Source organism: Chionomys nivalis, chromosome 3 (assembly GCF_950005125.1).
Source record: "Chionomys nivalis chromosome 3, mChiNiv1.1, whole genome shotgun sequence".
Lineage (NCBI taxonomy): Eukaryota > Metazoa > Chordata > Mammalia > Rodentia > Cricetidae > Chionomys > Chionomys nivalis.
In genome coordinates this window covers 121,119,594-121,135,950 of record NC_080088.1, presented here as the reverse complement: position 1 = coordinate 121,135,950, position 16,357 = coordinate 121,119,594, and the positions used below count along the sequence as shown (strand labels likewise).

The following is a 16,357-nucleotide window of genomic DNA, read 5'->3' as shown; positions in this document are numbered from 1 at the left end:
AGACAGAGACAAACACACACACCTTTATTTTTATAGGTTTTTCCCCCTGACCCAACTGCTTTAACCGGACCCATATGCCCCACTGGCTTTGCCAATGTGTGTTTGTTTTGTTTTGTTTTTAGCCCATTTCCTGATGCCCCACAGTGTCGGGGAAATGTCCAGCAGTTTGCACTGCTCTAAACCAACTGTGTGTCTCAGAGAGACAGATGTGCACACACTTTGCCTGCAGGGGGCAGGAAAAGATGTGGGAAGGGACAGCTGCTCGGATTCCATGGAGATCCATTCTAGGACCCGCCATAGATGCTCAGCTCAAGTCTTATATAAAATACCAAAGGGTTTGCATATGACCTATGCATCCTCCTGTATATGATAAGTTGTCTTCAGGTCCTTTGCATGACCAAATACAATACAAATGCTGCTTTAGGAAGTTACGGGGGGCTATGGAGATGGCTCAGTCACTAAAGTGCTTGCCCCCGAAGCATGACGACCTGAGTCTGAATCCCTGTCATCCACATCAAAAGTGAGGAGGCAGAGACAAGAGAGAGGGCCCTTGAGGCTCAAATCCAGCCAGTCTAACTGAAGAGGACTCCCACATAGTTGGGGTTTCTTCCCAGACCCCAGATTAGTCACAAACCACCCCCAAACACCTGTTTTCACAGAGAGACGCCTTGTTAGCGGGAAAGAAAAGCTGAAGTGGCTGCTTCCCGGCTCGGTCCTTGCCAGCGTCATTTTTAAGAAGAGAAAGAGGGAATATCTGGGTTGGGACGGGCTACGATGAGGTGGTAGGGGAGACAGAGGGCAAGGGAGAAGAGGGAAGGAACAAGGGAAAGGAGGTAGGGATATCTGTCCCAGAGGGGTTGGGGGACAAAGTACTGCCTCTGGATAGAGAGAAGATAGATATGACCCATAGGAAAATGGCAGTTTAGAAAGGTAAAGGGGAAACCCATGTTAGGATGAAGTGTTTAATTTTAATTGGGCATATTAATTAGGTGAGCCAAAGGGGCCTTTTTTGGTTTTTGGTTTCTTTTTGTTGTTGTTGTTGTTGTTGTTGTTGTTGTTTTTCAAGACAGGGTTTCTCTTTAGCTTTGGGGCCTGTCCTGGAACTAGCTCTTTTAGACCAGGCTGGCCCCAAACTCACAGAGATCTGCCTGCTTCTGCCTCCTGAGTGCTGGGATTAAAGGTGTACGCCACCACCAGGCTCAAAGTGGGTTTCTGATTGCTAGATTTCAATACTTTGATATCTGGACCTTGGTGGTAGACCTCAGGAGGAGGAAGTAGCCAAATAAGAGAACAGACCTTGGTGGCTAGCTTTAGAAATGTAATCTAACAGTTTTTAGCAAGGCAGAGGGACTGGGGAGAAGGCTAAGGCGAGTGTCCCCTCACCAACCAAGTCAGTGATCCCCAGGATCAGTGAGAGACCCCAACTCAAAAAATAGGGTTGAGGGTGATCGACTTCTGACCTCTACGCACAGACTCATGGGCACAGTAGTTAAACACTGTTATACTGTACTGTTTAGGGAATAATAACAGAAGTCTGCACATGCTCAGTGCATTGTAACTTACCTGAGTATTTTTGGTTGAATGTGAGAATACAGAATTCACAGACATGGAACTTGATTTTCTAAAACAGGGAATTTTATTCTGACTGATTCTCAGTGAACACTGTCTACAATACAGACACATTTTAATACGATAGATCTTTAGGTAGCCAACAAACTGGGAACACCTTATATTCCAAATGCAAAATAACTTTTATTTATTTATTTATTTATTTATTTATTTATTTATTTGGTTTTTCGAGACAGGGTTTCTCTGTGGCTTTGGAGCCTGTCCTGGAACTAGCTCTTGTAGACCAGCAAAATAACTTTTAAAATGTCTAAGCTGTTTCCTCTTTAAGTTGCGACGTTGTAGGCCCAGCAACATGGCTTAAGGGATAAATCCACTTGTATCAAAGTCTGATGATGTAAGTTCTATCCCTGGCTGGCACATGATTAATAAAAACCCAGAGACAGTGAAATGCCAGTACACCTGGCTTCACATAGAGGAGGAGAGAACAGACTCCTGCAGGTTGTATCTCGTCTCCACATATCCTGGCGTGCATATGCCCACACATATATACATACACATAATAAATAAATACATGCAATAAAATTGGGACATTAGTGGATCTGTTATTTAAAAGGCAGCACTCAAAATTAATTGAAAGTCTGATCCCGTCTCTGCTGCCGATCAGTGCGTACTGCCTGTCAGTCAGTCAAGTGCGCATCCTCCCCTCCTCCATGGGGCTGCCTCCAGTCTAGCCCTGCAGTGAGGGATTTTTATTGTTTTGTTATTTGCTGCATATACCCAAGCGCATCAGGGCCGTCATCCAAATTTAAGGGCTGCTATTTCTTTGCATGTTTCAGCTGATCCCGTTTAGACAAACGCCTTCCAGTTATTTAGCAAAATGAAAGAGGAAATGTGGTTTGAAACAGGTGCTGAAAATACAGATCACTAGCTTTGAAAGTTTCTCATGACAGGGATTTTTAAAGATGAAATACCAAATAAGATTGAAAACAAGAAGTCGCCAGCAAATGATCTCTGCTGGGTGGTTTAAAAGCGTGTCTACAGTTTGGGACGTTACAGGAGTGGGTTCTGAATGATCAGAGAGCCACTCCGAGTTAGGAACAGGTGTGTGCATGTTCAACTGTCGTTAAAATGCCACAAACTGATCCAATTGTGTCATAGGGTCACTGTGCCAGAGAGTCGCCTATCAACGACAAAAACGACTGGAAAACTGTGTTCAATGCCTTTTTTGTCATTGATTTCACAGAAGCTGACCTTGAGGTAAAGGCCCTGGGGTTCTGTCTGGATGGGAACTACCCTGTTTTCCTGGGGTTTTGGTCACTGTAGGACCACTGAATTTAGCAAATAAAAACACTTGTCAAGGCTGGAGGATAAGCAGTTAATATCCCAGATATGGCTACGGCATCAAGCAGTCGACAGAGACCCGGGACATGGCAGTGGGATGGTGCAGTCGGTAGAGGTCTTGATCCCCAGAACCTGTGTTGACAGCGGGTGTAGGAGCTGAAGAGATAGCTAAGTAGTTAAGAACACTTGTAGCTCTTGCAGACAATTCGTTTGGTTCCCATTACCCATGTCAAGTGGCTGGGAACCACTTATAACTCCAATTCCAGTGGACTCAATGTTAGATAATATTTTTTTAAATAGACTTATTTTATGTGTATGAATGTATGTATGTATGTTGGTACACCCCATATGTGCCTGATGCCCACATAGGCCAAAAGAGGGCGCCAGATCCCCTGGATCTGGAGTTACAGATGCCTGTGAGCCCATCATGTGGATGCTGGGGAAAGAACCTAGGTCCTCCGTAAGAGCAACACATGCCCATGGCCACGGAGCCATCTCTCCAGCCCCCTAAGAAAAAGAAAGCCAGGTGTTATTGTGCACACTTGTGATCTCAGCAATGAAGAGGCAGAGGAAAGGGGCCTTGGGCTCGCATGGTAAGTTCCAGGCCAGCAAGAGAACTGGTAAACACAAATAAGCACGATGCCTGTGAGCTGACACCTGAGTTGTCCTCGGTTCCGCACACTCAAATGCAAACACATGCATGCACATGCATATGGACGTGCACATGTGACCATGCATAGGGTGAAATATAGGATATGTTGTAATGCAAGCACTTGGAGATAAATAACGAAGAATACTGAGTGTAAATCTGCCTCATGTGTTGTATGGAAACAATTATAAAAGATCAGTCAGCCTAATCAAATAGAAAATGGGCACTTTGCTCTTTGTTCAGCTTGTTTCTGCAGTGTGCACAGAGGGAGGTGACATGGTCCCTGCCCAGGTCACATCCAGTCCCGATTTGACCCATTGGGCTTGCACATATACTCTTTGTTTACTCTTCAATTTTGAAACAACTTGCATCATGGGTAAACATTGAATAGAATTTTGGTTTTTGATTTTCCATTCTGATTATAAATCTGTTTATCTTTCAAGAACTAAATGTCGTCTTATAAAATGAGAATATTTGAGACTATTTGAAAACTGAATGGATTACCTGTGGGGATGGTTTGTTTGTTTTGAGACATGGTCTTGCTATGTAGCCTGTGCTGGCCTGGAACGCTAGTGATCCCCCTGCCTCAGCCTCCCAAGTGTAGAGTTACAGGCATACATTATCCCTGCTAGCTGGGAATTTGTTTTATAAACTGTTTTTTAATAAGAATGTTTTGTTTTGTTTTTTGGAGAAAGGGTTTCTCGGTGTAACAGTCCTGTCTATCCTGGAACTCACTTTGTAGACCAGGCTGGCTTCACAGAGATCAGCCTGCCTATGCCTCCCCAGTGCTGGGATTAGAGGTGCGTGCCGCCGGGCTTATAAACTGATTTTATAAAATGGATCTCTGTAAGTTCGAAGCCAGCCTGGTCTACAGAACTAGTAACAGGGCAGCTAGGGCTATTACACAGAGAAACCCTGTCTCAAAAAACAAAAAAATAAATAAATAATAAAATGCTTATGTACTTATATTTTGTGCTGGGGAATGAGAGTGGCTCCCATCCAGTCTCTACTCCTCATTGAGATCATTAGTACCGGAAGTGACAAGGGCCCATTTCTAGCGAGGAGGCAGCTGGCTCTGTGAACTGGGCTGGGGTTTGGGGGAGGAGACATCTCAATGCCATTTGTCATAGAGGTGCTGCTGACTCCCCTGCCTCTGCACCCTGCTTGCCTACATCTCTAGAACCTCTTTGGGATCATTGCCAGCGTCCTACACCTGGGCAACATTTGTTTCAAGGAGGACAAACAAGGTTGTGCCAGCGTTCCGGACACACACGAAATCAAGTGGATTGCCAAGGTGACCTTCCTTTTCTGAAGAGCAGGGGGGTGGGGAGCCTGGTCCCCAGTGCCCACAGCAGCCCAGATGGCCAGTACTACGAGCTTTTGCTGATGCCAGTTAGGAAGATTATGGGGAGCTACGACCACCGAACTTGCTTCTGTCTTTTGTTTCTGAGATAAGATCTCTCTACACAGCCTAAGCTGGGCCTGGCCTGGATCATCCTGTCTCTGCCCCCTGAGTGCTGAGATTACAGGAGTGAACCACCAGAGCTGGTTCAGTGAGGCCCTTTTCTCCCTAAAGTGACGAGGGTGGGGGACCCTGGACCTGGAGAGGACACAGGTTCTCTACAGTCACTGAGTGAGAGCCGAATTCCTTCACGCAGCTCCTGGGGCTCTGCCCGGCGGTTCTCCTGGAAGCTCTCACCCACAGAAAGATTGAAGCCAAAACAGAGGAGGTGAAAAGGGAGAGATATGTGTCCCCCACCCATGACTGCCTGGCTCAGATGGTAGCTCTCTGGTGTCCTCTGTGGGTAACAAACCTCCAAACCCAGCCCACCAGGCCCTGAGCGGTCCAGCTCTTGCTGGGATCTCAGCCTTGTCTTCCGACACCCACACCCCTATTCCTCCACCCTCTGTTTCTCCATCCTCCATTAATCATCCCACCTCCCACCCCTCGTCTCCTTCCCCGTCTCTTTCCCTCCCCCTCCCCCCAGCTCATGCCTTGGACTTGCTGCCTCCTCTTGTGCATGCTGCTCCCTCTGCTGGAATGCCTTCTCCTGTTCTTCATGCTTTAGCCCCGAGAGCCCTCAATCAAGGCCCTTTCCCTGATCACCTGCCTCGACCTCACCTTTCTCCTCATGGCACCTGTCACTGCACCACGGCCTTTCTCTGTGTGGTTCTTTGTGTGTTTGTCAACACTCCCACCTCTGCACCAAGCTCAGTCCGCAAACACCAGGACACCAGTCTGGGTCCTGGTCTCCGAATTTGTATTCTTTGCTCAGTCCCCATCAAAGACTAATGTGAAAACTGAGGGGCGGGGCCCATTATGTCAGTAAATGATGCACCTTACCCTTCCTTTCAGGTGATATGCCCACTGACAGTAGAGCTCTCTGTCTATGCTAGAGATGCCATGGCAAAGGCCATATACGGACGGACATTTACTTGGCTGGTCAATAAAATCAATTCCTCCCTAGTCAACCAGGTGGGTTAGCATGTGTTGCACGTCTCGTTTTCCCTGAAGTGGTGATGTCTTAAAATCATCATAGTAAAGAGGCTGTGAAGGATGGACTGTACGTGCCTCGTGGACAGGGGTTCTGTCTTATCGGGTCTTCCAATGCCTTGCACACAGTAGGTGTGCACCTCAGATGACTTGGCAGTACTTCCTGAAGTCTGGTGCCCACAGCACCTGTGGTATACCAGATGGCTCTGGGTGCACACAGCAGCTTTCTACAGCCATAGAATTTTAATAATGCCTAAGAACATGCAGCTGACCTCCGAGTGCCTGCTTTTAAGTGGGTCATTTCTCCTTTTTAAGTGGAATCAGATAAGATGGGAGTTTATTTAAAGCCAGAATTAAGGCATGACTGTAGGCCTAAGAGCAGAATACAGACTGGGGGAAGTAGCATCTCCGTTCATTCCGACAGAAGAGCCTGCTGTGTCCTGTTAAAAACAGTAAGTGGCCCTGGACAGTTCAGCAGTTAAGAATGCTATTGTTTTCGCAGAGGACGCAAGTTCAGTTCCCAGCATCTGCAAAGGGTGGCTCACAGCCACCTATAATTCCAGTTCTAGGGGACCCAGATGACCTTTTTTGGCTTCTGTGCATACTGGAACACATGTGGTATATGTGCATACACACACACATAATTATAAATCTTTAAGTCAGTAATAATAAGCATATTTTCTATGGCTCCAACTGAGCTCCACAAGTTGGGTGATGGAAAAGTGTAGAAGTTTACTTAGCTTAGGGTTCTGGAGGCTGGGGAGTTAAGAGCACCATGCTGTATGTAATGGAGTCTCCTCCAGCACCCTGACATAGAAGAGGATGGCCCACTGTAAGGTAGGGTGTGCTGGTGAGTGCCCCTCACCGTCTCAGTGCCCCCTCCTTGGGACCTTGTCTTCCAAATATCAATATTAATGATCTGAAGGTATTTCTGACATGTGGTCTTTGGGGAGACACGCTGAAACCACAGCCTCGTTGGGAGGTGCCCACCTTCGCTGGTATAAAGTGGAATTCATGCCACTGCCTCCTCTCACCTGGGCACACACTTCCTGGGCAGTTTGTAGGTCACTTTTCATTGCTGGTTTTTGGATCAATGCAAACCTCGGAGACTGGAGAGACATGAAATCATAATGAGAAGCAGAAGGCAAGGTGTTACTGGCCTAGACAAGCCACAGGCGGGTCCAGCCGGGGGGCTGGCAGGAGGAGCATCCTGACAGGCCCCAGCAGTTGCCCTGTGAGCCACTGCAAAAGAAGGCAGGAACCATGAGCTTTAGAGTCTCAACCTTGGGGACAACAACAGGGCTCTGAATACCGCAAAATGACAAAACCAGCTGGATCAGTCCATTTTCCCCTACCATGGTGATGATGAGAGGGATGAGCATCACCCGGCAAGAGAGGAGATGCTCTGTGCATCGGCTCTGGGCTCTCTCTTCACAGGAATTCAGCAGCAGTGTGTGACAGGCGCTCCGCTCGGATGTTCTTACCTAGCTGATGACCCGCCCCAGAGGCCCTACTTCCAAACTCCACGGTCAAGTTTAGCTTCCTCTTAAAGCCTCGCGGTGGGGATTAAGTTTCTAGCTTTGAGTAAAAGCTAGAAAGATGGCGCAGGGGTTAAAAGCACTTGCTGCTCTTGGAGAGGACCCAAGTTTGGTCCCCAGCATCTGCGTCAGGCAGCTCACAGCTGCTGTAACACCAGCTCCGGGATTCAACACCCTCTTCTGGTCACTGCGGGTAACTACAAGCAGGTGGCAGACACACACACTAAAATATAAATACTTTAAAAAATGAAGTTTTGGAAGCTACACAGACGGCCCAAGCCACAGCACAGCGGCTAATGGCATGCATCCCTCCCCCGCCCCCGCTAGGATTTCACCCAGAAGACCGTGATTGGGTTGCTGGACATTTATGGCTTCGAAGTGTTCGACAAGAACGGGTGAGTGGTCACTGCTGCCTGCTGTGCTTGCCTCTGTGGTTTCAGTGAGAGTCTACGCCATGGTTAAGGAGCTGGAATTGGTTTTCCTGTCCCTTGACCTACAGGTCCCCGCAGACCTCAATTCACACACTGTTCTAGGCAAGTGCTCTGCCCATAGGCTGCCTCCCCAGCCACTCAAACACTGACCCGTTTCCATGTGGTCCTTCCCGCCACTCTAACACTGACCCGTTTCCACATGGTCCTTCCCGCCACTCAAACACTGACCCATTTCCACATGGTCCTTCCCGCTTACTAGCGGACTGATCTATAGAGAAGAACTGTGCACTCACCAAAAAGTGGTTTGGTGGTTCCTGGCCTATCTATATGATTTGCATGACCGAAATTCCCCGCATCTTTAGTTTTGAACAGTTCTGCATAAATTATTGCAACGAGAAACTGCAGCAGCTGCTGATAGAGAGGACGCTGAAGGCCGAGCAGGCTGAGTATGAATCTGAAGGCATCGAGGTGAGCAATGGACCTGTCTCCGCATTTGAGGGAGTGAACGTGTGTATCTGGGAAGAGAGGGGAGCAGGGAGGGAGGAGGAGGGCCTTTGGACACACTGGTGAAGGGCTCTATCCCCCAGCTCCACCCCGGCCCTCCTCATTCATCTGGGAAAGTTCCTGGATTGAGGATTTTAGTTCTTCCCTTGGAAAATACTAGGGATATTTAGAAAGCGTCATTTAAGGATTTAAAATTTTCGGTATTATGTGTGTGTGTCTACATGGTGTGTTCATGGAGTTGATTCTTTCCTCCGCCTTTACATGGGTTCCGGGGATCGAACTCTGGATATCAGGCTTAAGTGACAAACACCTTTACCTACTGAGCCATCTTGCCAGCCCCAAAAGCAGAATTTTTAAAGATTTTAAGTTGGTGTATGTGTGCGTTGTGTGTGGATGGGCACCTCAGTGCAGGTGCCCCTGGAGGCCAGAAGAGGGGTCAGGTTTCCCTGGAGCCAGAGTTCCAGGCAGTTGTAAGCCACATGCTGTGTGTGCTGGGAACTGAACTTGATTCCTCTGTGAGAACATGAATTGTTCTTAACTGCCTACCCATCTCTCCAGCCCACAAAAGTGGAATTTTTTTTTTACCAAGTGAATCAAATTTATGTAAATGCTACTGATTAAGATCAGAGCAAAAACATTTGCCAGATCCAAGCAAGCTTTGGAAATCACATCCAACATGGACAGCCTATCATAGCAGTATCATAGTTTACCTCCCTGCCCAGCAATCAGTAATTCTGGAACATTCCTTCAGAAGTTAAAACTGGAAATGTTTATTAAAAATTCCAAAAGTAAAATTTGGATATGAAAATCAGATTTTGAAGACTGGAGAGATGGCTCGGAGGTTAAGAGCACTAACTGCTCTTCCAGAGGTCCTCAGTTCAATTTCCAGCAACCACGTGGTGCCTCCCAGGTACCTAGAATGAGATCTGGTGCCCTCTTCTGGCATACAGGCATACATGCAGGCAGAACACTGTACACATACTAAATTTAAAAAAAAAATCAGATTTTGAGAAACTATTTGGAGAATCCCTGTCAAACCAATGTGCTTGGTGCCTCTGTGCATTCTGGGACAACTCTTTCCTCTTCTTCTAGTGGGAGCCTGTTCAGTACTTCAACAACAAGATCATCTGTGATTTGGTAGAAGAGAGACACAGAGGGATCATGTCTATTCTGGTGAGAAAACAATGACCTGGTTCCTTCACTGGGTGTCTGCCACAGTGGATGAATGTTGCCAGGGTTTGAAAGAGGAAGTCCTGTGTAACCCCAGCAGCTCAGGCGGATTGCCGTGGGTTTGAGGTCAGTCTGGACTATATACTAAGTTTCAAGACAGTCTAGACTACAGAATGGGATGCTTCAAAATGTGTGTGTGCATGCAGTGTGTGTGCATGTGTGCATGCATGTGTGCATGCATGTGTGCATGCATGTGTGCATGCAGGTGTGTGTGCAGGCGAGTGTTTACAATGGCCAGTGAAGTACCATCATTGTTGAGGAAATAAGCACACAGCGATTAAGAAATGTGCTAGCTCAGGCTTAGCTGCTTTAGCAGCTTTCTTTCCAAGAAGCCTCTGCACTGTGCGTACAGCTGTTTCTGACCCTTGGTGACCAGTTAAGAGTGTTCAAATAAGCTGCCATGGAATCCAGGGGTGTCTTTGAGAAGTCCATAAATTTGGCCAGAGCAAGGCATGGTGGGAACTGCCTGTTATCCCATCATTCAGGAATCATGAGCTTGAGGCTGGCCTGAGCTACATATCAAGACACTAAGTAGGGGACCAGAGAGGAAGGAAAGAAAGAAAAATGGGTTAGACTGGGCTGTGATGGTATATGCCTGCTATTCCATCATTCAAGAGGCAGAGGCAGGAGGATTATGAGTTTGAGACCATTTGAAACTACACAGCAAGACCCTAACTAAAGGCAAGGGAGAAGAAAAAGAAAGACAGGAAGGGGAAGAGGAAAGGGGGAAAGAAAGAAGGAAGAAAGGGAGGGAGGGAGGGAGGGAGGGAGGGAGGGAGGGAGGGAGGGAGGGAGGGACATGTTGGAGTCTGTACTGGTGGAGTGCATATAATCTCTGCACTGTAAAGGCTAAGGCAGGACTTGGAGGAAACCTGGATACCGGCAAAGCCTGCCTCAAAAGGAAAGGATAGGAGGGAGATGGGAAAGGACATAGGACAGCAGTGGTCAGATGCAGGGAGAGTCACTATGTGGCATCTCCAGTCTCTCTGGGGTCAGCCCCAGTGTCCAAGCACATGTGCTGGGTACCCTTTTGTCCCAGGGGTGCACCTGGTCTCATGCGAGGCGACAGGAATTCCATCTAGAACATCCAACGATGGCTGGAGAAAGCACTTAGATCCGAGCCAACCAGTGTATGCCATGGTGTGGGGTTGATCTGAACCAGTGTACACTGTGGTGTGCCGTTGAACTGTCTTTTCATTTGAAAGGATGAAGAATGCATCCGTCCAGGTCCCGCCACAGACTTGAGTTTCCTGGAGAAGCTGGAAGAGAAAGTGGGCAAGCACGCACACTTCCAAACGTGTGTACTTCATCTGGGGGGCTGTCTTGTGTGGAGAATGCTATGTCTTCTTTCTTGGACTCGTGTTCAAGTCCAGTACTCTGGGGCTGGAGAGACGGCTCAGTGGGTAAGAGCACTTGCTGTGCAAGCATGAGTCCCTGAGTTCGAATCCCAGCACCCACATAAAAGCTGGGTGTGGCTGGACACATCCAGGGCTGTGGAGGTTGAGAGAGGACAATCGCTGGAGCTGGCTGCTGCCAGCTGACCTAAAAGGATAAAGCAGTGGGTGACAGAAAAGGATGCCAGTGTCCATCCTTCTCAGGTCTCTGTGTGCCAACCATGTACATATGTTCATATATACCACACAATGCATACACACAGTACAGTGACTTCATATACAAAAATAGCATCCTGGAAACCGGCTCACATGCCAGCATGCCTGTTAGAAGAAATTGGACTGACAGGAATTCCAAGTAGAGTATCTTGCTTTGTTTGATGGTGGTTACATTTCACGTGTGGTGCAGGCATGAGATGGTCCTTCTGAATAATTTAGGCACAGTAGCAACAGCCAGACACAGGCCTGCCATCCCAGGGCTCGACAGGCTGAGACAGGGAGTCGGGACTTCAGGCCAGCCTATGCCACACTGAAAGACAAAGAGATTAAAACGAAGGAGAAAATGAGAAAAACTTGGGGTGCATGGGCTGGAGAGATGGCTCAGCCGTTAAGAGCACTGACTGCTCTTCCAGAGGACCCGGGTTCAATTCCCAGCACCCATATGGGAACTCACAACTGTCTGTAACTCCAAGATCTGACACCCTCACACAGACATAAATGCAGGCAAAACACCAATGTACACAAACATAAGAACAAATAATAAGTGTGAAGTGCAGCAGGGAATGTATTTATGTGTGTACACGTGTGTGTGTTTGTGTGTGTGAGGGCGGGTGGCCATAGAGGCCAGCTGTCAGATTCCCTGGAGCTGAAGCTACAGGCAGCTGTGAGCCATCCTATGTGGGTGCTGGGAACTGAGCCTAGGTGGCCTGCAAGAGCAGCAAGTGTTCTGAACCACTGAGCCATCTCTACAGACCCTGAATGTTTGATTTATGTGCAACCCCCAAACCAATCAAAAGCATTCACAACGTTCCAGAAAGAAAATTCAAACTTTAACTTAGTCTTTGAGACAAATAAGAGAAAAACGTAAACGTTCTGTAGACCAAGGGGTAGGCATTCCCTTAAACCCACACTCAGGAGGTAGATGATCCCTATATTCGAGGCTAGCTTGATCTATGTAACAAATTCCTGGTCAGCCAGACACCTGGATTCAGTCCCAGTACCAACAAACAAAACAAAACCTGGCTTTGAATCATAGTCCCAGTGTGGCCACTTACTGAGTGGGCAGAGCTGATGAGACCCCTCTGCATTGAGCCCCACTTTCCGCACGGTAGGGTACTACCGCAGCTGCTCAGTAGCTTTCTGAGTGTCCACGGACACTGCCATTGATAACACCCCTGTCAGACCTGAGAGACATACGGATGAAGCTATATATGCAAATGAGGTCAGCACGGACAGTGAACTGTGCAGAGTCACAAATGGTCTCTCGTTGGGACTTAGGGTCTGTCCATTAGGCTAGGTGTGCTGACCTGTAGAGACCAGCCTGTCTCCAACTCCCCAGGGCTGGCATTACTGGCCCACACAGCCACGCCTGACTTTTTTTTTTTTTTTTTAAGCTGGGTTCTGAAAATCAAACTCAGGTCTCATGCTTGTACGACAAGCATTTTGCCAAATGATCTATTTCACCAAATCTTTAAAGAAAGCATATGGCGCCGGGCGGTGGTGGCTCACGCCTTTAATCCCAGCACTTGGGAGGCAGAGGCAGGCGGATCTCTGCGAGTTCGAGACCAGCCTGGTCTACAAGAGCTAGTTCCAGGACAGATTCCAAAACCACAGAGAAACCCTGTCTCGAAAAAACAAACAAACAAACAAACAAACAAATAAATAAATAAATAAGCATATGTTAATATCTGTGTGTGAGGAGAGCATGCCCATGAACAAATGTACCACACTGTGTAGAGGTCAATTCTCTCCTTCTGCTAGGTAGGTCCCCGGGATCAAACTCGGGCCATCAGACTTGGTGGCAAGCACCTTTGCCTGTGGAGCCGTCTCACTGGACCTCCTCCTTCTCCTTCCCTTTTCTCTTCCTGTCTTTCTTCTACTTTTTTGAAACAGGGTTTCACTATGTAGCCTTTGCTGACCTGAAGCTTCCTATGTAGACCAGGGTGACCTCAAACTCACCAAGATCCTCCTGCCTGAGTACTGGGATTAAAGTTGTGCATGACCACACCCAACCTTTTTTTATTATTATTAAAAAAAAAATGGGGCTGAAAAGGTTAAGAGTACTTGTTGCTCTTCCAGGGGACCCAAATTGGTTCCCAGCACTCACATGGAGATTCACATCTGTCTCTAATTTCAGTTCAGGGCATCCAGCACCGTCGTCTGCCCTCAGGAGGCATCAGCTACTACTGTAGTGTACAGACACACATCAGGCAAAACATCCAGACACACAGGATTAAAAAACAAACAGGGGTGTGTTGGGGGAAGGTGGAAGAAGCTGGAGGAAGGGAGGGAGTGGGAACAGGGATAGCTATGTAAAGTGAGAAAAGATTGTATTAAAAAATTCTTAATAAAAAACTAAAACAAACAAGCAAAAACCACCCTGTAATGTTGTCGAGGGAACCCAAGGCTTTCTGCTTGCCACACGAGAGTCATGCCCCCAGTGCCAGGTGACTTTATTAAAAACAAAGCCTGAATATTTCTCCCAGGCAGATGGCTTCCTTCCTCACTAGCTTAGGTGGAGGGCAGCTCTAAGTGTGAGAGCTGACACACAGCCAGACATAGGGTGCAAGGCTCACTGGGTGCCTCCTTCAGGTTGATGGCAATGTCGCTGAGCGGCTGGCCCAGGACTTTCTCTGTCATTCTTGCTGCCATGCAGGAGAAGGGTCCAGCGACAGGTGTCTGTCTTGCAGAAGGAAGCTGGCTGGTCCGAAGGGCTGGAAGAGGATTGGCTGGCTGGAGTTCCGCCTCCTGCACTATGCGGGAGAGGTCACCTACAGCACCAAGGGTAAGTGACAGAGGTTGTAGGTCACAGTCTGTGGGTCACAGCTGAGCGGGTGCCTGTGTGCGCATGCTGGTCACGAAGTCGTCCAAGGAGGTGCCATCTGCGGTCACCCCAAAGCTCCTGCACTCGAGCATGCCACCTGAAGGCTCTTTCGTGTTTTACTTATTACTTCAGATAGAACCACCAGTTTTTCAAAACTAAATAAATAAAAGTGTTCACACACTGCATAGCTCATCCACTAACATGTGCAACTTGAGGGTTTTGGTGTGTTCAGAGCTGTGCAACTGTACACTCAATTTCATTTTAGACAAGTGCTCCTTTCCATTCTCTGCCCCTCCCCACAGCAATAGAGATGAAGAAATTTTTCTTCCTTCCTTCCTTCCTTCTTTCCTTCCTTCCTTCCTTCCTTCCTTCCTCCCTCCCTCCCTCCCTCCCTCCCTCCCTCCCTCCCTCCCTTCCTCCCTCCCTTCCTTCCGTCCTTCCTTTCTGTTTGGTTTTCAAGACAGGGTTTCTCTGTGTGGCCTTGGCTGTCCTGGAACTTGCTCTGTAGACCAGGCTGGCCTCGAACTCACAGAGATCCTCCTGCCTCTGCCTCCTGAGTGCTGGGATTAAAGGTGTGCACCACCACTTAATTCTGGCTGAGAATTAAGTAATACACATCCTAACTCCACAGCCTTCCTGTCATGGACTGGAGAATCTTTGGGGGTTTAGCACAATGTTTCAAAGTTCCTCCACGCTGTCATTCATTTTCACTGCTGAGTAATAGTCCTCCCTCTGGAGAAGCTTGTCTGTGCTCATATTCTTAAGTGTTCGGGGGGCTTATCCTCTCAGCCGTGTGGAGAATGACATTGGGACCATACCTGTATGCCCCCCACCTCCCCCAGCAGTTCCAGAGATTGAGTCTGGGTCCCATGCACGTTAGGGGGGTGCCCTGTCACTGAGGTCCCTTCAGTCCTCCATACCTGTATGCCCCCACACCTCCCCAGCAGTTCCAGAGATTGAGTCGGGGTCCCATGCACATTAAGGGGGTGCCCTGTCACTGAGGTCCCCTCAGTCCTTTTCTGGTAGTTTTAGAATTTCGAGACAGTCTCACTCAGTTGCCCAGGCTGACCTTGAACTTGGCATCTTCCTACCCCAGTTCCTGGAGTAGCTAGGATGGCCTGGCTTACTTTTGTTTTCCTGAGTAGATAGTGAGGAGATGAGTGCCTGGATCCCATGGAAGCACCCTACTTAGTGTTTTGAGGACCCTCCTGGCCGCCACGGTCCTGGTTTCTCCACATCCTCCCCAGCACCCACAATGCTCTGCCAGCAGCCCTCTGGGCAGGCATGAAGGTCTGCCCTGTGGTTCTTCTAGTGGCTGCTGAAGCCAAGCACTCTTCATGTCCTTGCCAGTCATTTGTGCATCCTTGAAGAAATGCCTGCTTCGATATTTTGCCTGTTAAAAAGCATTGTTAAATCACGAGAGTTCTTCATATATCCTGGACACTGGACCTTTTGTCAACTCCAGGATTTGCTGGTGTTTTCCCCAATTCTGAGAACTGTCCTTTCTCTTTATTGAGAGTATCTTTCTTCCTTTTAAGATTTATTTATTTATCATATAGACAATGTTCTGCCTGCATGTATGCCTGCAGGCCAGAAGAGGGCACCAGAGCTCATTACAGATGGTTGTGAGCCACCATGTGGTTGCTGGGAATTGAACTCAGGACCTCTTGAAGAGCAGCCAGTGCTCTTTACCGCTGAGTCATCTCTCCAGCACCCCAAATCTTTAAAGTAACAGAGCACATTTTAAGTTTCCTTTCTTTAAATGCAAAGCAGTATAGAGAGCATGTTTTAGAACAGCCCAGCTCTCTGGGATGACTTGTGGCTTTGTGTACAGAATTAAGTGACACTCGGGTGAGGCTGGAAGCCGGCTGCCATGAGGGAGCACAGAGGAAGGGAAGTCCCAGCCTCTCCTAAGGCGACCTCCAGATCCACACTTCCTGTCAGTGCTTTGAGGGGATGTTTTAATGTCTGCCTACAAAAGCTGGAGCGTGTTCACTTGCACGTGTGCTTCATCTTCCATGTGATGAACACCGGAGTCTTGGCCCCACTCATACCCACGGGGCAGGCATGGTCCCAGGTTTGTCCCCTCTGAGCTCACAGCATTTCAATGCATCTCCTGGGGTCGCAGAGTCAGGAGCTGGTGGAGGGGGCTGAGAGCCCAACCTCT

The 16,357-nt window shown here is 48.1% G+C and overlaps 1 protein-coding gene across 4 annotated transcripts in view; it reads left to right on the top strand.

Annotated features, from left to right (window-relative positions):
• Myo1h (myosin IH) overlaps window positions 1-16,357 on the top strand; it is a 41,631-nt gene that overhangs the window by 5,291 nt on the left and 19,983 nt on the right. For all 4 annotated transcript variants that reach the window (XM_057765609.1, XM_057765608.1, XM_057765611.1 and 1 more), the window contains 9 exons: window positions 2,728-2,826; window positions 4,740-4,853; window positions 5,218-5,289; window positions 5,916-6,035; window positions 7,919-7,986; window positions 8,385-8,490; window positions 9,619-9,699; window positions 10,962-11,053; window positions 14,057-14,151. In XM_057765609.1, the coding sequence (XP_057621592.1) occupies window positions 2,728-2,826; window positions 4,740-4,853; window positions 5,218-5,289; window positions 5,916-6,035; window positions 7,919-7,986; window positions 8,385-8,490; window positions 9,619-9,699; window positions 10,962-11,053; window positions 14,057-14,151 (847 nt within the window). The remainder of the gene's footprint in view (window positions 1-2,727; window positions 2,827-4,739; window positions 4,854-5,217; window positions 5,290-5,915; window positions 6,036-7,918; window positions 7,987-8,384; window positions 8,491-9,618; window positions 9,700-10,961; window positions 11,054-14,056; window positions 14,152-16,357) is intronic.